This window comes from Aotus nancymaae, unplaced genomic scaffold (genome assembly GCF_030222135.1).
Source record: "Aotus nancymaae isolate 86718 unplaced genomic scaffold, 86718_ANA_hifiasm-v0.15.2.pri h1tg000033l, whole genome shotgun sequence".
NCBI lineage: Eukaryota > Metazoa > Chordata > Mammalia > Primates > Aotidae > Aotus > Aotus nancymaae.
The window spans coordinates 44,708,219-44,725,439 of record NW_026988447.1 but is presented as its reverse complement, the minus strand read 5'-3'; the positions used below and the strand labels follow the sequence as shown (position 1 = coordinate 44,725,439).

General features: G+C 37.1%; 1 protein-coding gene and 1 long non-coding RNA gene across 6 annotated transcripts in view; one reads left to right on the top strand and one right to left on the bottom strand.

Annotated features, from left to right (window-relative positions):
- Positions 1-15,600, top strand: part of LOC135277794 (uncharacterized) — a 45,013-nt gene extending 29,413 nt beyond the window's left edge. The window contains exons 3-4 of the long non-coding RNA XR_010345385.1: positions 14,124-14,251; positions 15,505-15,600. This is a non-coding gene — a long non-coding RNA (uncharacterized LOC135277794). The remainder of the gene's footprint in view (positions 1-14,123; positions 14,252-15,504) is intronic.
- TRPC3 (transient receptor potential cation channel subfamily C member 3) overlaps positions 1-17,221 on the bottom strand; it is a 73,372-nt gene that overhangs the window by 22,162 nt on the left and 33,989 nt on the right. For 3 of the 5 annotated variants that reach the window (XM_064383909.1, XM_012473072.2, XM_012473069.2), the window contains 6 exons: positions 15,403-15,567; positions 12,225-12,441; positions 10,223-10,456; positions 7,392-7,656; positions 4,414-4,609; positions 2,946-3,155 (listed from right to left, as the gene is read on the bottom strand). In XM_064383909.1, the coding sequence (XP_064239979.1) occupies positions 2,946-3,155; positions 4,414-4,609; positions 7,392-7,656; positions 10,223-10,456; positions 12,225-12,441; positions 15,403-15,567 (1,287 nt within the window). Of the gene's footprint in view, positions 1-1,631; positions 1,680-2,945; positions 3,156-4,413; positions 4,610-7,391; positions 7,657-10,222; positions 10,457-12,224; positions 12,442-15,402; positions 15,568-17,221 lie in introns of all 5 variants that reach the window. The other 2 variants (XM_012473068.2, XM_012473071.2) reach the window with 1 other exon arrangement.

The window sequence follows — 17,221 nt, the reverse complement described above, 5'->3', positions numbered from 1 at the left end:
AACGATTTAATTGAATATATATGTTAAACATTGGTTCACAATAAACATAATTTTTCCTGGGGACCTTGTATACTTTATCTAAATGTATTCATAGCATCTAGAAGGCCAAGTTCCATAGAAGTTCCATCTGCTCCTGAGACTAAGTTCCTCTCCTAGACTTGAATAGAAACACATTACGGGTTCAGATGGCACCATTTCCTATTTTGTAGCCCTAAAATATTGGGCAAAATAACACATCTTCCAAAGCATCTTGGCCTTATACTGAGCCACATTCACCATTTTGGGGAGAACTGGGATGAAGAATTTTGGTTTCCTTTTCTTTTCTTTTTCTTTTTAAGGTTTAGCTTTTGAGTGGGTAGGAACGGGAAGCAAGAGGAACACACAGGTACTACTGTCTAGTCTTCATTTATATGAGCAAGGCCTGCCTCTTATTTGCAAACAAGCTCTGCCACTGTAAGGTGTGATTCAAAGGCATGGCCCTCTATCCAAAGAGATGATTGGCCTCACTACCTACTTCCCACCGTTATAACTCAGGAAGGTGTGGGATGCTAAGGAGGAGGGAAGTGGCACTGATAGGCAAGGACCTTCCTTTGTTTTCTTACAATTGTGCCTGGAGAAAACCTTGGCTAACAAAGTTAATTCTCCAATCGGCCACTGGAGGCCAGTATCTGACTACTGACTGAGGTTAGCTGTCTAGGTTAGCGGGAAATATTTCTTGAGGCTCCTTCCTCTCTTCCAAAAACAGAAATAGAAAAATATAATTTCTCCAAATATCTGCTACATTCAATACATGAAGAGTATCTATGAATATAAGTAATATTAAAGAGATGTAAACAACTGTATGCACAATTTAAAACATAAAATAAAAATTTTATTTTTGGCAGTTTTTAACCAGATATGGGAAGAGTGGAAAGTTGAGGAGCAAGCCTCCTGAGAGATCAGTGTCCGACTTTCTATTTCCAGCATCTTCTCTGAGAAAAGCTATTCTTTCCTGTCAATGGTGCGATACAGGCAGGAGAGGACAGCCTAAATGCAATGCTTTCTTCCCGTTGCTGTGAACAGGCTGTGTTTTTTTTTTTTTTTACAGGGGTCTAGGTAGCCACAAGCATACTGTGTGACTTCTCAACTTGACACTTAGTATTTCCCCTTTTACATTATGATACTGTCAGGAATGAAGTCAGTGAAACCTGTTGCCTACAGAAAGAAAACTCAAGATGTGTACTCTGAAGTGCAAGAGTTGTGAGCTCCCACACTTGAGAGACTACCTTTTTTGTAATAAAGCCTCAGTTAATAAATCCCCAGAAAAATAAAGGTCCCTCAAAGCAAAGTCAATTTCAGTAGCAGCAGGAGCTGCCCAGGATGACAACTAGAGCCTGGCTCCTTTAAGAGACCAGCTACCACACAGCTGAAGGTACAGCTTGCTGAGAGGAAGTGGGCCGGTAACCAAAGATGGACTCAGGTGCTAAGCATGAGTCATCCAGGTGCCACAGGGAGAGCTAGGCATCTGATGCTAAAACACTTGAATTCTGCACCTACCCCACACTGGTCAGTTTATATGACCTTGTATAAGCGAATTATTCAAATAGCTTCAATTGTCTTATCTATAAAATGGGAATAATGATAATACCTACCTCACAGCGTTGCATGAGGTTCAAATGTACAGCAAAGCACTTTGTAAACTGTGAATGAGGAAGGGCACTGATATTTGTTGAGGCTGGAACTTTGTAGATCTTATATAATCCTCACAACAACTCTACAGAGTTAGACAATTGTCTACAATTGGTGAATAATTAAGGCTCAGAGTAGTGAAGTGATTTATCCATGTTCCTTGCTAATAAGCCATAAGTGCCACAATTCAAATCCAGGTCTAATGCTGAAGCTCTCTAATTTGCGTTATGCTGCTTCTCACTACATAAATGAGGTATCATTTTAAATCATGGGCTGTCACAACCAATCGCTGATTTGTAACCCAGTAGCCTTAAGAGCCCATAACCAGGTCTAACAAAAGAAGATTTAAAAGGTCACTTTCTTAAAGAGTACAGTTCTTGAAAATTCACACCAATTTTAAAAAGCAATAAATGAAATTGCATTAATCTTAACTTTTTCTCCCTATTTCAACTGAGAAAAAATATCTAATATATCTACCTTTGCTCAGGAAGGCCTATGCTTTATGGAGATGGGCTTTTAGGATGTTATAGCTACAGACCATTTTCACAATTTTAGAAAAAGTTACATTTTAATTCTATACATTTGTTCCTATCTGCCTCATTCCCTATTATTTAGGTTCACTCACATCCTTCTATCTATACAAATTTTATCTCTGAAAGTTAGTTCATGATAACAAAGTACCATCACAAAACTTATCTTCTTTGTTAAAACTAAACTATGACTCAACTATAAATCAAGGGTTTCTTGCTTATTTATAAAATGAGTATTTATGGTTATTTGCAGATGCTCTTGGGCCTGTATCTATTTTGTGGGAAAAGAATGGGAAAAAGATTATTTAGCCCAGTAAAAAGTTTCTACAAAACTTTTTTGTAGAAAAAGGAGAATATGGTGGTGGTGAAATACACATACACCAAAAGGAAGGCTGGAAGTTTAAACTATTTAACTTCAGAATAACAGTTGAAAAGCATGGAACACACAAACACAAAGTGTTTTCTAACAGTAACTTTTCTGGTTACTTTCAACCAGTTAAAGACTTTTTTGTTTGTTTTTAATCTGGTAGTTTATATGATGTTCTGATCAAAAGCAGGGCCTCGACTCAGTGACTTCTTGAAATACCATGAAAATATTTAGTATTAGTCTGCGAAAGACTATGGACTGGACAGTTACTTTTAACATCTTCTAAGTTCACACACAAAAATTATTGAACAAACATCAAAAGACAAGGAAAAAAAGACAGAACATTCATTTTAAGGTCTTGATAAGTTTTTGATACCTACCCTGGACTTTGAGTTACCCATTCCCATTTCTATATCCTTCTGAAGCCTTCTCCTTCTGCATTTGGGAAAGTTAACAATTCGCATGATGAAATAAACAAATGATTTTGGACTAGGAACTAGACTGAAGGGTGGAGGTAATGTTTTTCCATCATCAAAATAGGATAACCAAAGTTTTGAACGAGCAAACTTCCATTCTACATCACTGTCATCCTGTGTCACAAAAATAGAAAAAAGATAACTAATTTTAAAAGCTAATTATTCTACTAACTGATGCTAATAGGTTTTTTACAATGAATCTGTTTTTGAAACAGGTGACTTATACACATTTATCTACATATACTCTGTAGACCTACATAATATTCTCATTTTTCAAATAAAATATACTCATTCTCTTTCATATGCCTCTACCTGTACTCATTGAAATTTAACCAGAACTTCCCGTCTACTCTCTAAAAACAAGGCAAAAAAGACAAGAAAAAGTGAGTGCCAAGGAAGGATAAAAAGATTAATTCTTCCCTCTGTCCCCCAACCCAATCAATTCTGCATGTTCAACAATAGTTGCCTATCTCCCATCCTCCTTCCTCACCTATACCTATCCAAGCCAGGTTGTAGTCACAGCATATTATATTTCAAGGGCAAGGGGAAAAAATGGTTCTCAGATGAATTGCTTTTCGGTGTTTCTGCATCTACCATATATCCCCGAATGTCACGTAAGTCCCTAAGTAGCCTAGACCTGTCTTACATCTCCTTCCATTCTCTGTGCTGCCCACAATGATAGGAGAAACCACCCTAACTGACAGAGGAAATGAAGGGAAGTGGGGCCTTATGAGGAAGAAGCTGGCTCTCTCAGTTCACACAGGCTAGAAGGCCATTAGGACCAAAACTTCTGCTTTGAGAATACTATATTATGAATTTCTAAAACATACATAGAGATTTGGTGGAGTTAACAAATAGCAAAGCACTAAAGAGATACTGAACACTAAACTGAAGGACATAAGAAAACATATATACAACAGTGAAGAGAGGTACCAAACCCAGCCAAATCCAAAACTAAGAATCAAGGGTTTTCTAGAATACTCAAAATTTTGACTGGATAAAGAACATCATTAGTGTTTGCCAAGCATCTGGTCATTCTACCAGGTAGAATGGTGGGCTGGCTACTGAACAGAGGGTAATTTCCTTAGGGCCAATACTTCTTCTAGCCACTAATTTCAAAACTTTTGAAATATACTCCAAGAGAAGGCAGAGCAGCAGTAAATTCATGGGGACCCCTGCTGTGCACCTAGAAGACACTAGAATGTGTATAGCTACCTATCCAGGTAGAAAACACAGGAAAAAGTCCAAGTTCTGTGTGGATATAAGCCTCTTTGTTGTATGAGCTGGAGCTCAGCCATAGGCTACAGAAGCAGATGTATACTATCAGAACAGGATGACAAGGATAAACACTATGGATAGAAAACAGATTTACCTCAATTTCTTGATATGAGCTATTAATCATAGCAATTAGCATGTTGAGTAAAACGACCACCATAGTTACATTGTATATTCCATAAAGAACGTATCCAATATTTTCTATGAATTTGTGATCATATTTGAGCACAACAGAAGTCACTTCAGACAACCCAAATATTGACCAAAACAAAGTCTTGAAACTTTCTTCTACACTGTTGAAAAAATAAGGTACAAAGTAAGTTAACAGTTTTCAATATGCAAGAGTGAAAACTAAAAACAAGTTAGGCTCTCTTGTACAGATTAAAATGCCACCATAATATACTCCAAGAGTATAATTACTTTGTTATGACATTTTATAGAAAAATTATACTCTCAGGTTTTCAGGAACTGGTGATTACATAGTGCCAATGCCCAGCTTTTCTGAAGTTATCATTAAGTGAAAATTCTCTGAACTCCACAGGAGAAAGCTGAAGTCAAGTCACAATAACCATTCCTTTCTCCTTAAAAAATGGGAATTTGGTGTTTGATTTTGTAGGTGATTTAGAAATTTAAAGCAAGTTTTCTGTAGTAGAACAGGGTTGGGATTAAAATTATATACCCAATTTTTTAAAAGTATGTAAAAACATATTCCTTGCAGCATCATTTGCAGTGGAGAAGAATGAAAGTAATCTAAATATCCATCAGTAGGGGACAGGCCAAATAATACTGGTATATACATACAAGGGAATGCTATGCAGCCACTGCGGGAAAAATGAGACAGACCGAGCTTCATGTGTTTATATAAAATTATATCAAAGATATAATAAATGAAAAAAATGAGCTATAGCAAGTATGAAATATTCTATCACTTAAATAAAAAAGAGGGGCATATAAATACTTATATTCTTTTTTATATTAAAAAAATGCCTCCGAAAATATTGAAAAGAAACCATTGCCTCTGGGAACTAAGGAGAAGTAAGAGACTGGGCCAAGGTTACGGAAAAGGACAGGCATTTCCCTGTAGATGCCTCTCTATTTAAGTTTTTTCTCACAAGAATGTATCACCTACCTAGAAATATTTAACTGAAAATGAAGAGAAGGCAGCAGAATGAAAGGTTCCTGTTCTTTTCCTTAAATTTATAGAATCTACTTCCTGATTCCTCCATCACAACAATTAGCACTTAGGCCCTCACCAGACTAATTACCTACTTTTGTCCCTTAAATGACCTTCAGCAACACATATTTGGCTGGTTTTGTCATAGAACCAAATTGTAATCACTGGTGAACTAAATTAACAATCCTTAAATTAAAGATTTACACACATAGAATTCCATTACACCTTCAAAAGTAAGTTTTATTCCAGAAAAAGATTCGTAAAAATAGTACTTTTTAAATGTGTTATAACAGATCCTAAATAACAATGAATTTTATAGATTGTAGGCTTCAATACTAGTTTATTCATTCATTCATAAAACAAATATTGACGGAGCACCTGTTATGTTCTAGAAATTTTGCTACACTCTGAGGATGGATGGTTGAATAGAACTCTGTTTCTATAGAGTTACTCTCAATTATGAAACATTTGGCTGTGTGATGTTATGGCATAGATGCTGACAGGAGAGTAAGAAAAACTATAACCTCTTTATTCCTGCCATTTATTTAACTGCATCACAAAAATTATCCTGCTCCTTCCTCTTGCTCCTTTGCAAACCTTGCTGTCCCTACCTTCTCTTCGAATCTATATGGAGTGCCTGTGTGGGAAGAGGGTGATGGTAAAAAAGGAAAGGACACTGGCAGTTCTGAGCTCCTACTGTGGGCAAGAGGCTTTATATAACTCACCTTACATAATCATCACAACGACCTTATTTAAACTTTATTGTGCTTATTTTAAAAATAAGGAAACTAACACTGAGAAATGTTCAGGAACTTAACCAAAAGCCACAGCTAGAAAACAGCAGAGATTGCATTCAAATCCAGGTCTGCATGATTTTCAGCCTATGTCCTTTCTACTACATTGTATGACCACATCCCTAGACAAAACAGTGAAGAAAATAGAATGTATAAAATGAGTTACCATAGAGTTAAAAGGAAAAAGGGGGCAGGAGTTACAATATGTGCAGGATCTCTTTGTCATTTCCCTGCTGAGTTAAAAAAGATTTTCTTTCTTCTTCTTCATTACGATACAGTGAGTTTCAAGTCTCACCTCTAAGACCTGTCTATAGTAACTATTAAAAAAATTCATTTTAGAACAATTGAGATGTCTACAAGGACTTGATATTCTACTTCAGTCTATAGAGTAGTTATTGAGTGTATAGTTTGTTTCCAGCTGTGGCATTATTGGGAACAAAGGGAAAGTAGGGAGGGTTTATAACCTCCCCATCTGGAAGAACTGCAGTACGGGGCGGGGGCGGGGGCTACCTCCATGACATTCAAACACCATTGAGTGCGAAAAGATCTCACAATCTGAGTGTCTCCATGCTGAAGGAACTTAAAGGGAAAATGACTAAGGAAGCTTGATCAAGGAAGACTTCATGGAAGTGGTGAGTCTCCAGTACAGAAACCAGTATGGCCAAAGGAAGAAACTGGTATTACCATGATAGTGGGCTATAAAACGTTTAGCTATAATTTCCTCTTACTCGACTCCCTGTACTGATTATGAATACATTACAATAAAAGATGATGCTTCCTTTTTGAAAGAAGAGTACTGGCTACAAAATGATGAAACTAATTTTAATGTTATATGTAATATAAGAGACATCCAGTATTAGAAATTTATTATCCTGTTTTCTTCAAATAGCCAGTTTTGTCTAAGGTTTTTCCAAATTCTGATCCATTCTATGGTCAAATGCTCACTAAGCTCAGAGCAATGTAATCACACACAAGCACTGTTTTTAATGGATTCTTTTCTGCACTTAAAAACATCTGTATTACAATCAGAGAAATTTTTCCTTTGCTTCCTCTAGATTTGTTAAAATTTCTGCTTATTGTACCTTTATAATAAGATGTTTTACTTACGTGGTAAAAGCAGCATTTACTTTAGCCCCAAGGTAGTAAGAATAAAGTATGAACATGCCAATCATAAAGGCAAAAAACACCATAATAAAAAGGACCATGAACTTGAAGATGTCCTTTACAGTCCTTCCAAGAGAGATCTGCAGGGGGCCAAAGCTCTCATTTGCAGGGAGGATGTATGCAATCCGAGAGAAGCTGAGCACAACAGCTATGGCATAAAGACCTTCAGATATAATCTGAGGGTCAGAAGGGAGCCATTTATCTCTAGCTAGAAAAAAAGAGAGAAAGAGATTAAAAATGGAGCTTTCTATTCATTTCCAACTACACAAAGCAAATACCTTAAATAGGATCTATCTTGTAGGTAGGTGGTTACCATCTCAGTTGAAGCTACTCTAGATTTAATTAACTGTCCAGGTACTATTTTCATCTTAAACCAGAAACGTAAATTCTACATTACTTTCGATGGATTACTTACTATTATAAAGATGCTAAGCTGACTTCACATTGAGCAGAAATAGAATAACATACAAAACATGAAGCAGTTAAAACACTTCGTTAGACACAGACTGTATACTGGATGACAAAAAAACTGACTTGACTGATTTGTCCCTTCAGTTATTAGATTTACTGACTAGTGATTTTATCATCCTGTAGGCACAGTTGGAATGTAACTTCTTTTCCATATTTTGTGGAAAAATTAGTTCAACCAACAGTTTATGCAAATAAAATATTTCGAGGAGTGAAAATGTTACTGAATCACAATGATGCTGATGATGTGATATCTAAGCAATATAACTTGTCCCTAAAAAATGTAAAATGCCACTGAAGTAAAAAAATTTTGGATATAGAGTCAGAATGAGGACCCCTAACAACCCTTTCAAGGTCACTATTAAGTCTGCAGCAGATCTGGCAGGTCAGTGAAATATGTGGTTAATTTTGTGTAAACTGAGTCACTCCCAAAAGAATGGCTGTATTGTAGACACCTGCAATAACAACAAAAATTAACATTTATTGATCAGTTCAGCCATTGTGGAAAGCACTTTGGAGATTTCTCAAAGAACTTAAAACAGAACTACCATTCAATTCAGCAACTCCATTAGTGGGTATATGTCCAAAATAAAACACACATGTACTTGCATCTTCATTGCAGCACTATTCACAATAGCCAAGATATGGAATCAACCTAGGTACTCATCAACAGTGGATTGGATACAGAAAATGTGGTATATCTATACCGTGGAATACTATGCAGCCACAAAAAGGAACAACAATCATGGATGCAGCTGGAGGCTATTATCCTAAGTGAATTAATGCAGGAATAGAAAACCAAATATGGCAGGTTCTCACTTATAAGTGGAAGCTAAATATTGGGTACTCGTGGACATAAACATTGCAACAATGAAATTGGAAACTACTAGAGGGAAGAGGAAAGGGGTAAAAAACTATCTATTGTGTATATGCTCAGTAACCGGGTAATGGGGTCATTCTTACCTCTGAACCTCAGAATCATGCAATATACTAAGGTAACAAATCTGACATGTACCCTCTGAATCCAAAATAAAAGTTTAAGAAATTAACATTTATTGAATGTTTAATATGTGTCAGACACTGCTTTCAATGACCCTATGGATGTGATACTATTATCCTCTTTTTAGAGATGCAGAAACCAGACTTAGAAAGGTTAAAAACTTGATCAAAACAATACATATAGGAGATAGGGAAGCCTGAATCCACAAATTCCCTTCCAGACAACAGTCACTAAATATATGTGAATGAATTTAAATAAATAGGTTATGAAATAGTCAAGATATATTACATAAAATACAATCTAAAATTAATTAATTACAAATGGTGCTCATTTGAACAAGTCTCCTTGGTATATAAACATCTTTGCTTGCTAACAATAACAGAGGTGCTTAATTACATCGTATACATTGGAGCTGAAGTCCAGCCTTCAATAACGTTAACATGCTGCCTGTACTCATCACAGTGTGCCCTAATTACACCCATAAAAAATAATTCTTCACAACCAGAAAACATTTAAACTCTGTGCCTGAGTTCCCTTACTTGTAAGATGAAAATTATACAATACTTTCATGAAATCTGAAGTCTTTTCCAGATTTCAGATTTTACAACTATATACAAATTTGCTAACTATGGCTCCTCAATTTGGCCTCAAGGGAAAGGAGGCTAACATTACTTACCATTGGTTTGTATGGGGCAAGGAAGGCATCAAGTCCTTTCACATCGGATGTCAGCTGAGGTCTTACTGACATAATATAGAGAAGTTTGGCATGAACTCCATTCCATGCCATGTGAACAGAACAACATCCTCCCCCCATATTTCTGCTGTTTCTCCAGGGCTTACATTCTCATGGTCACTTTAGAAGCTACTTCCTGCCTCTGTTGAATTACTGTTCACTTTGCCTGCAGAGCAGTCTAACACCTTTTATTATCTTATCTCCTTGAATCCATGCTCTCAGGGACTTATCTTCCACATTCAAGCAGTTTATCAAACTATTTTTTCCCTAATTAAGACAGTCCCAATAGTAATTATCTTATAGGGTTAAAGATAATTTTCTTCCATCTTGCAACATTGTCTTTTTATAGTTATGGAAACTGACACACAGAGAAGCAAATTGACCTGAACAAGGTTACACAACAAGGGGGAGTCATAGTCTTGAAATGAATCCAGTTGTGTAGAGTTCCAAAGTTCATGCTTTCTTCACTGTCCATAGTAAATATTCAATACACCTCTCATTGGCATTTCCTTCCAAAATGTGGTTCTGATACCTTTCCCAAAACATAAGGGTACCCTGAAGCTAACAACTTACCATAAGTGAAATACTGTATCTCTGGTGGGAGTGTCACTTCGCTGAGGTCACTCTCTTGGACATAACTGTCCACATACTGTTGTGCCTTTGTTGCCTGAAGGAAAGCTAGGAATCTGGCTGTGAAAGCAGCAATGAAGATGGAGAGCATCCCAAAGTCGAGCACATTCCACAACTGCAAAATGTATTCCCTAGGTCCTTCCAGCCAGAGCTCCTTACACTCAGACCACATCATTCCTGTCACAACAAATACAGAAGGTACAGGTCAGATTTTACAGGCTACAGCGAGAAGCCATTATTCTGTCCATCATCAGTCACTTCTCTGGAATACCCTACACATCAAGCACTGTACTAGGCATCACAAAGCATTGACTGTATGGTCACTGAGGCCCTGGGCAGAGTTAAATGGAAGAAGCTCCTGCTAAGAAAATAATTTACTCCACCACATTAGAATTTGGAGAAGTACAGTCTACATGTGGCACCAAAAATGTCTCTATTCATGTAGGGGAGGTGGTGGAGGGGGTTGGGGAGAAGGAAGAAGGAAAGGAAATAAGCAAGGAAGACTCTTCAAGTTATCCCATAAGACTTTTGGAGAAGAAAATATGTTCTTATAAAATCACAATGGTTAGTTATCAAACCATAGTGATTAGTGGAGAAATAAGTCCCCAAGATTTTTTTTTTTTTTTTTTTTTTTTTTTTTGAGACGGAGTTTCGCTCTTGTTACCCAGGCTGGAGTGCAATGGCGCTATCTCAGCTCACTGCAACCTCCGCCTCCTGGGTTCAGGCAATTCTCCTGCCTCAGCCTCCTGAGTAGCTGGGATTACAGGCACGCGCCACCATGCCCAGCTAATTTTTTGTATTAGTAGAGACGGGGTTTCACCATGTTGACCAGGATGGTCTCGATCTCTTGACCTCATGATCCACCCGCCTCGGCCTCCCAAAGTGCTGGGATTACAGGCTTGAGCCACCGCGCCCGGCCAGATTTTTAACAAGAAGAACAGTTTCCCAATAATCCTCTTATCCTCTTTCCTCATTTCCCTGTCATGCTGGGAAATAAGCAACATCATTTGAAAAAGATGAAACCCTTAAGTGGGAGGCCCTAGGACATTCTGAAGGAACTGAAAGCAGAAAATGCCATTCTGGGAAAAGAGGACAAAATAGTCCAACTTAACAAATTGTCCTGACTACAAAAAGGGAAAATATTGTGGAATTAAAATAATATATAATGGCTTAAAAGAAAATTTATAAAATAATTATATGACCTAGGCTGAGGCCACAGGAGTGAATGAGGGGAAGAACGAACCTACTAACTCAGAAAATGAGAAGATACCAAGAATTACCCTGGATAAAAGAGAATGTGCAAAAATGACTTCGGATTAATCAGCAATAAACAACCTTGTTCCAGTTTCCATTTCTTAGCACGGAGCACAACAAATTATTTTCCTCACATTACGTCAAATTCTTATTTTAACCTAGCTATTCAAAATGGGTTATTGTAAGGTGAAATCGGTTGGTGCAAAAGTAATTGCAGTTTTTGCCATTTTAAAAATAGTAAAAACCACAATTACTTTAGTACCCAACCTAATAACAAATATTCTGAAAATGAAAAGTCTCTTAAAATCTCTGGAACTAAAGCAACAGAGAAATTCTCTGTCATCAATTGATAACCACTGGGTTATTTCATAAGTATTTCAGTTAAATAATTGATCACAGTAAGTCACGATTTAAAACTTACATCTTGTTCAATAATTGAAGTTAGATTTCTGAAACACAGTATATTTGTAATTAGGCTCATGTTACTCATGAAAAAATTTATTTAGTATTAAGGGACACCTTTTAGTATTATCTAGCTAGAAATTATTTAATTATTTTGCTATTTAGCTTATCTTACAACAGTGATGTTGTCACCATATAAGATATAATAACATTTTTTTAATAGAAAATGACAATTATTTATATAATTACTTTTAGGTAGAAATTAGGGTACTTAAAATAAAAGGCTTACCAAGAACCCAGACCATAATTAGCATTTCAGTCCATGTAAACTGGGTGGTTTTCACCCTGAAGATCTGTTTGGGATAGTCAATAACCGTGATATTGGGCAATGTGGTGATGCCTTCGAATCTGTCTGAGGCGTTGAACACAAGCAGGCCCAGGAAGATGATGAAAGAAGCTGCGTGTGCTACAAACTTCATAAAAGGGCTTCGCAGAATTTTCCCTAGCTGTAACAAAACATAAAGGAAAAGTGTGCTTCAGAAAATCTGGCTTTCACTTGTGGCAATTACAATACAGGATTTAAAAAAAAAAAAATAGATGAAAGGAGAACATTCAAAATTCTGCTTCTGTTTCCAAAAAGCTCTACATCATGAAAAATATTCTTTTTTTTAGGGGGATGCTTCCTCCAAAAATTCATGGTTTCTAAACGTTCAATTTGTCTTAGGGTAGACTGCATTCACAGATGCACTTCTGGAAATCACAGAGCCCATACTGGTACTTGCTCTTATTTTTACAGAAAATAATATGCAAAGTCCAGATTTTTAAGGTCTAGGAAAAGAAATTTCAACTTTGTACTGTATAATTCTTTATCGCTTTGCAATTGAGATGTTATGATGAGCTTATAATTCATATAAGACATTAAAGACCCTTTGAAGATTAAAAAAATTACTGCTACAGAAGTAAATTTTAGTTCTCATTTCTAAATATTAAAAAATCAAGTTATACCTGGTACGCTATAAAAAAGGCAGAAAATATTAGAACCAAGATCAATATTGTATCTGTTACTACCCCTAATAAGAAGAGGGAGATACACAATAATTAAAACCTCTAAGTAGGTTAACTTAATTGAAAGTGATCTCTGAGTTGGATAATCATGTAAATGGTATGAAAGGATTTCTAAAGTTCAGTTTATAATTATTTTAAGGTGACTCCTTTAAAATCCCCTATGATATAATGTCCTTAAAAGTCCCACGTTCTTGTGAAAATGAAAAACAATTCCTCCTGTCCCAAGGGCTTCCACAGTCCAAGAATTAGGTACATTTGGTAGATTTATCAAGTATGTTCTCTATTCTACACTCTCAGACCCTGATTTTTAACTCAGTCTATGACCTTATAAAGTACTGAAGTTCACATTTAAAGGACTGTAACTCCAAACAAAAGTTTTTGCAGGTCTAGAACCTTAATGTGATGTCAATAAATGATGAAAGAAATGTCTCGTATTTTCAGGATTATAAATGCACACAGACAAATGTCACATTTTCTATGTGAGACACAGAAAAACAACACATTTACACATCACCTTGTTGTTATACAGCTGCAAAAAAGGGCACATTTGGGGTAGCTTATCCCTAGCACATAGAAATTTCTTGGGAATTGCCAAGTCTGTTTCTCCTAAAGGTCAATCTTTTAAAACTTTAAATAACATGAAAAGAAAGCAGAATGCCAATCTCAAAAATGGGACCTACATGGAAAATTCTTGCTATGTTGCCATTTTGCTGTAAGATAGGTGGTATATGGCAGCTATAAACATGAGCTCCGGGAATGGCTCAACCTCCATGTTTCCCTTCTCTGCAGAGCATGCCACACTTTAGTTGTACTTGTAAAAGTGTAGGAAAAAAAGAAGTGAACCCCAAGATGTCAACTTCAAACCTGATGGAATGTTATAACTGATTAAGCTCCCCTAAGAGACTTCTAAACCTGAACTTTGCAACTCATTTCCTTCAGAAAGGAAAATTATTTGGGTAGGATGTGGTTTTTGTTTTATTGCATGCCCTCTCATATTATTTATAGTTTTTCATCTTTAGTGTTTATATATTTGAAGAATCTTAAAGTAATTTTCCATGATACATAACAAAAGAACTTAGTTGAGCTATCAAACATGATCAAAATGACAAATTTTCTGCCTTAGATTGCATGGGCAACTCAATGATGAAGTGAGATGGATGAATGTTCTCACACATATATGGTGTTTGCAGAGCAGAACTCTGCCGGGGGAGACTGCTGAGCCAGAGAGATGGCAGATTTCCAGGATCATTTGTAAGTGCCCTTTACTCATTTTGCCTTGAAACTACCTCTGATTTAAACAAAACCAAATTTCAGAATATAAAAACAGGATTAAAGGATCTCAGCACAGCTCCTTCTCTCTGGCAGTGCCCTTAATAACTGGTATGACTAGTATTCCTTCCACATCTTGCTAGGGGATCTCTTGGGCACAACTAAACTGATTCTACATTGGCAAGTTGAGAGGACAATGAAGGTACTAACCAAAATGATCCAAGCAAAACCAAATAAACAATCTAAGAAAACCTAAAACCCCAGAAACTAAATTCTACATTTTTTTTTAAGACAGAGTCTTGCTCTGTCGCCCAGGCTGGAGTGCAGTGGCACAATCTTGGCTCACTGCAACCTCTGCCTCCTGGGTTCAAGTGATTCTCCTGTCTCAGCCTCCCAAGTAGGCGGGACTATAGGCGCGTGCCACCACGTCTGGCTAATTTTTTGTATTTTTAGTAGAGACGGGGTTTCACTGTGTTAGCCAGAATGGTCTTGATATCTTGACCTCGTGATCTACAAGCCTTGGCCTCACAAAGTGCTGGGATTACAGGCATGAACCACCATGCCCAGCCTAAATTCTACATTTTTAAGAACTGTCTGAATGAACAAAGGGCTAGGGGAACCTGACATGCATTTTCTTGAAGACTTTGAATACCACCATTGTTCTCAACTGTGCTTCACACAATCAACCTTAGATTTCTTCTGACAGGTCCAAATGGGCTGCCCTTCTAGTTCCCAGCATAACTGTTTCTTGGTACTACTGCAGTAGTGCTCTCCATTCCCGGGTCTGGCCACAGGCCAGCCCAGCTGACACTGTTAATAAGCTGTCAATAAAATCAGTACAAGTGCTACTTTGCTCAAGCAGCTTTTCCTTCTCTGTCTACCATGAGGATTTTTATCTTAAAAGCCTAAGTATTTTATGCCTGCAAATGTGATCTATCCCACTAGTACCAAATCCTTTTTCATCCTTTATTTGAATTGATCCAGTAATTAAAAAGCAGAATATGTGTTCTTGAGTCAGTTAACATTCAGTGTAAAATTGATAAGACTCTTAAGCATGAAGCTTTTACTTTTTTTTAATCCCAAAGAGACATGGTACACCAACCATAGAGGAAAGAGATGTAGAAAGTCAGTACCCTGCTACAAGGTGCGATCCAGTAGCCGATGGCCAGGAATGGAAGGCCCAGGGCTACAACCAGCACAACGAGACACTTGATTGCTATGGTCTGCTCCCTTAGGCCTGAGAGGTTTTCATACCAGATCGTCAAGAGCTGCTGCTGGCAGTTGGGATGAGCCACAAACTGTTGGGAGAGAGAGAGTTTGAGAAGGGAAGAGAAAGGTAAGTTTCCATACCATTGTCAATAGTTCAACTGTTAAATGCACGTGCATCCTAAAGATATTAAAGCATAGGTACAGGAAGGTTCTGGTAATATTCTTTGCCTTCCCTCCATTTTTCAAAATTGTCTCAGAACTAACAGAAGAACTAGAATGGAAACAAGAAGGTAAAATTGGTGTTGCGCTTATCATAGTTCTTTTGGATAGAAACCCTCCATGATTCACAGATTTCTCTGTGGAAACTGGGTGACATCTGGCTTCTTTTGTAAAAATGTGTCCCATCTTGCTGTTGGCCAGCTTACTTGCATTCAGTTCAAAATGGAAAAGAAAAAAAGTTACTTGGTTTATTGCAGACTATAGCTAAAAGAGAAATGTGTGAAGTTTTGTGAGCAACCCCTAAAATGCTGCATGTATAAAAAATATGTGCATGATGCACGCTTTTGTAATTATGTACTATTACTGCAAATCTGTAAAAGGTCTGAAAAATAATCAATGGACTTGCAAGTAGTATGCTGGGTCCACACATGCACTGCTTCCAGGAACTGGCATCAAATGCCACTTCCCTCCTGCTCTCTTTTTGATTGCTTCCTTTATCAAAAGGTCAAAAGAACATGACTATCTTCAGCAGTTCTTTAATAACTACAATTCTAATCAGGAAAAATGAGCAACTTTTGCTTATTTCAGCCCAGCCATTTGATTTTGCTAATGCCTGCATCATTTAGAAGGACTGGAATTTCTTTAAAACCCTGTCCTTAATCAAGAAGCAGAATGTTATTTGTAGTCAGGCCCATGTAAAGGTCCCTATGCCAAAAGCTGCCCATTTGTAGCTAGATACGCCTTTTTTTGAATGGCCATATGCACTTTGTCCAAGCTCAGGAATTCAGACATCAACTATGAGTGACAACATATTTTTTAAAGGAGTTTTCAACAACACAAAAATCAAGGTGTCACTGTCTTCTAAAAAACAGAATAAACAATAACAATGAGCCTGTTAAGAAATACCCATGAAATGTTTTGGGGAACTCTAAGAAACACAGTAGCTGCAGTTCCTACTGGTCAGAGGTTCCTCTTTAATCAAGTTCTAGTTAATGATCCTGATGATTCTTAGTAACTCCAGGCAATTCCTAGAGTTACTAATATTTGGCTATTTATCAAAGCCCACTTACAAGGAAACGCACAGGGTTCCACTGACTGGTACACAGTTTCCTATCAACAATTTTAATTAAAAAAGAAAGTCTCATCTCCCAGGGCAGGCAATGGAGGTGCAATTTCCTCAAATCCCTGCTTTTGACCCCGGAGTGCACCCAGTGGAGAAGTCCACTGATGACTGCACTGGCGGCTGCCTCTGCCCCACCGTACTTGGGAACTCAACTACCCACAGACAGAAGTGGGGAGACAAAATTTACAAATATTAGATTAGAAATACTTAACTGAGTTCTTTCCCATAGTACTAATTAGTAGTGTTTGGGGGATCTAAAGTACTACAAAGAAGATGCTACTTTTTCTTGTTTGATGATTCAATGTGAAAACATATTATTATAGACAAAATGTCTGTGTCCCCCAAAATTCATATGTTGAAATGCTAAGCCTCCCCCAAAATTCGTATGTTGAAATTCTAAG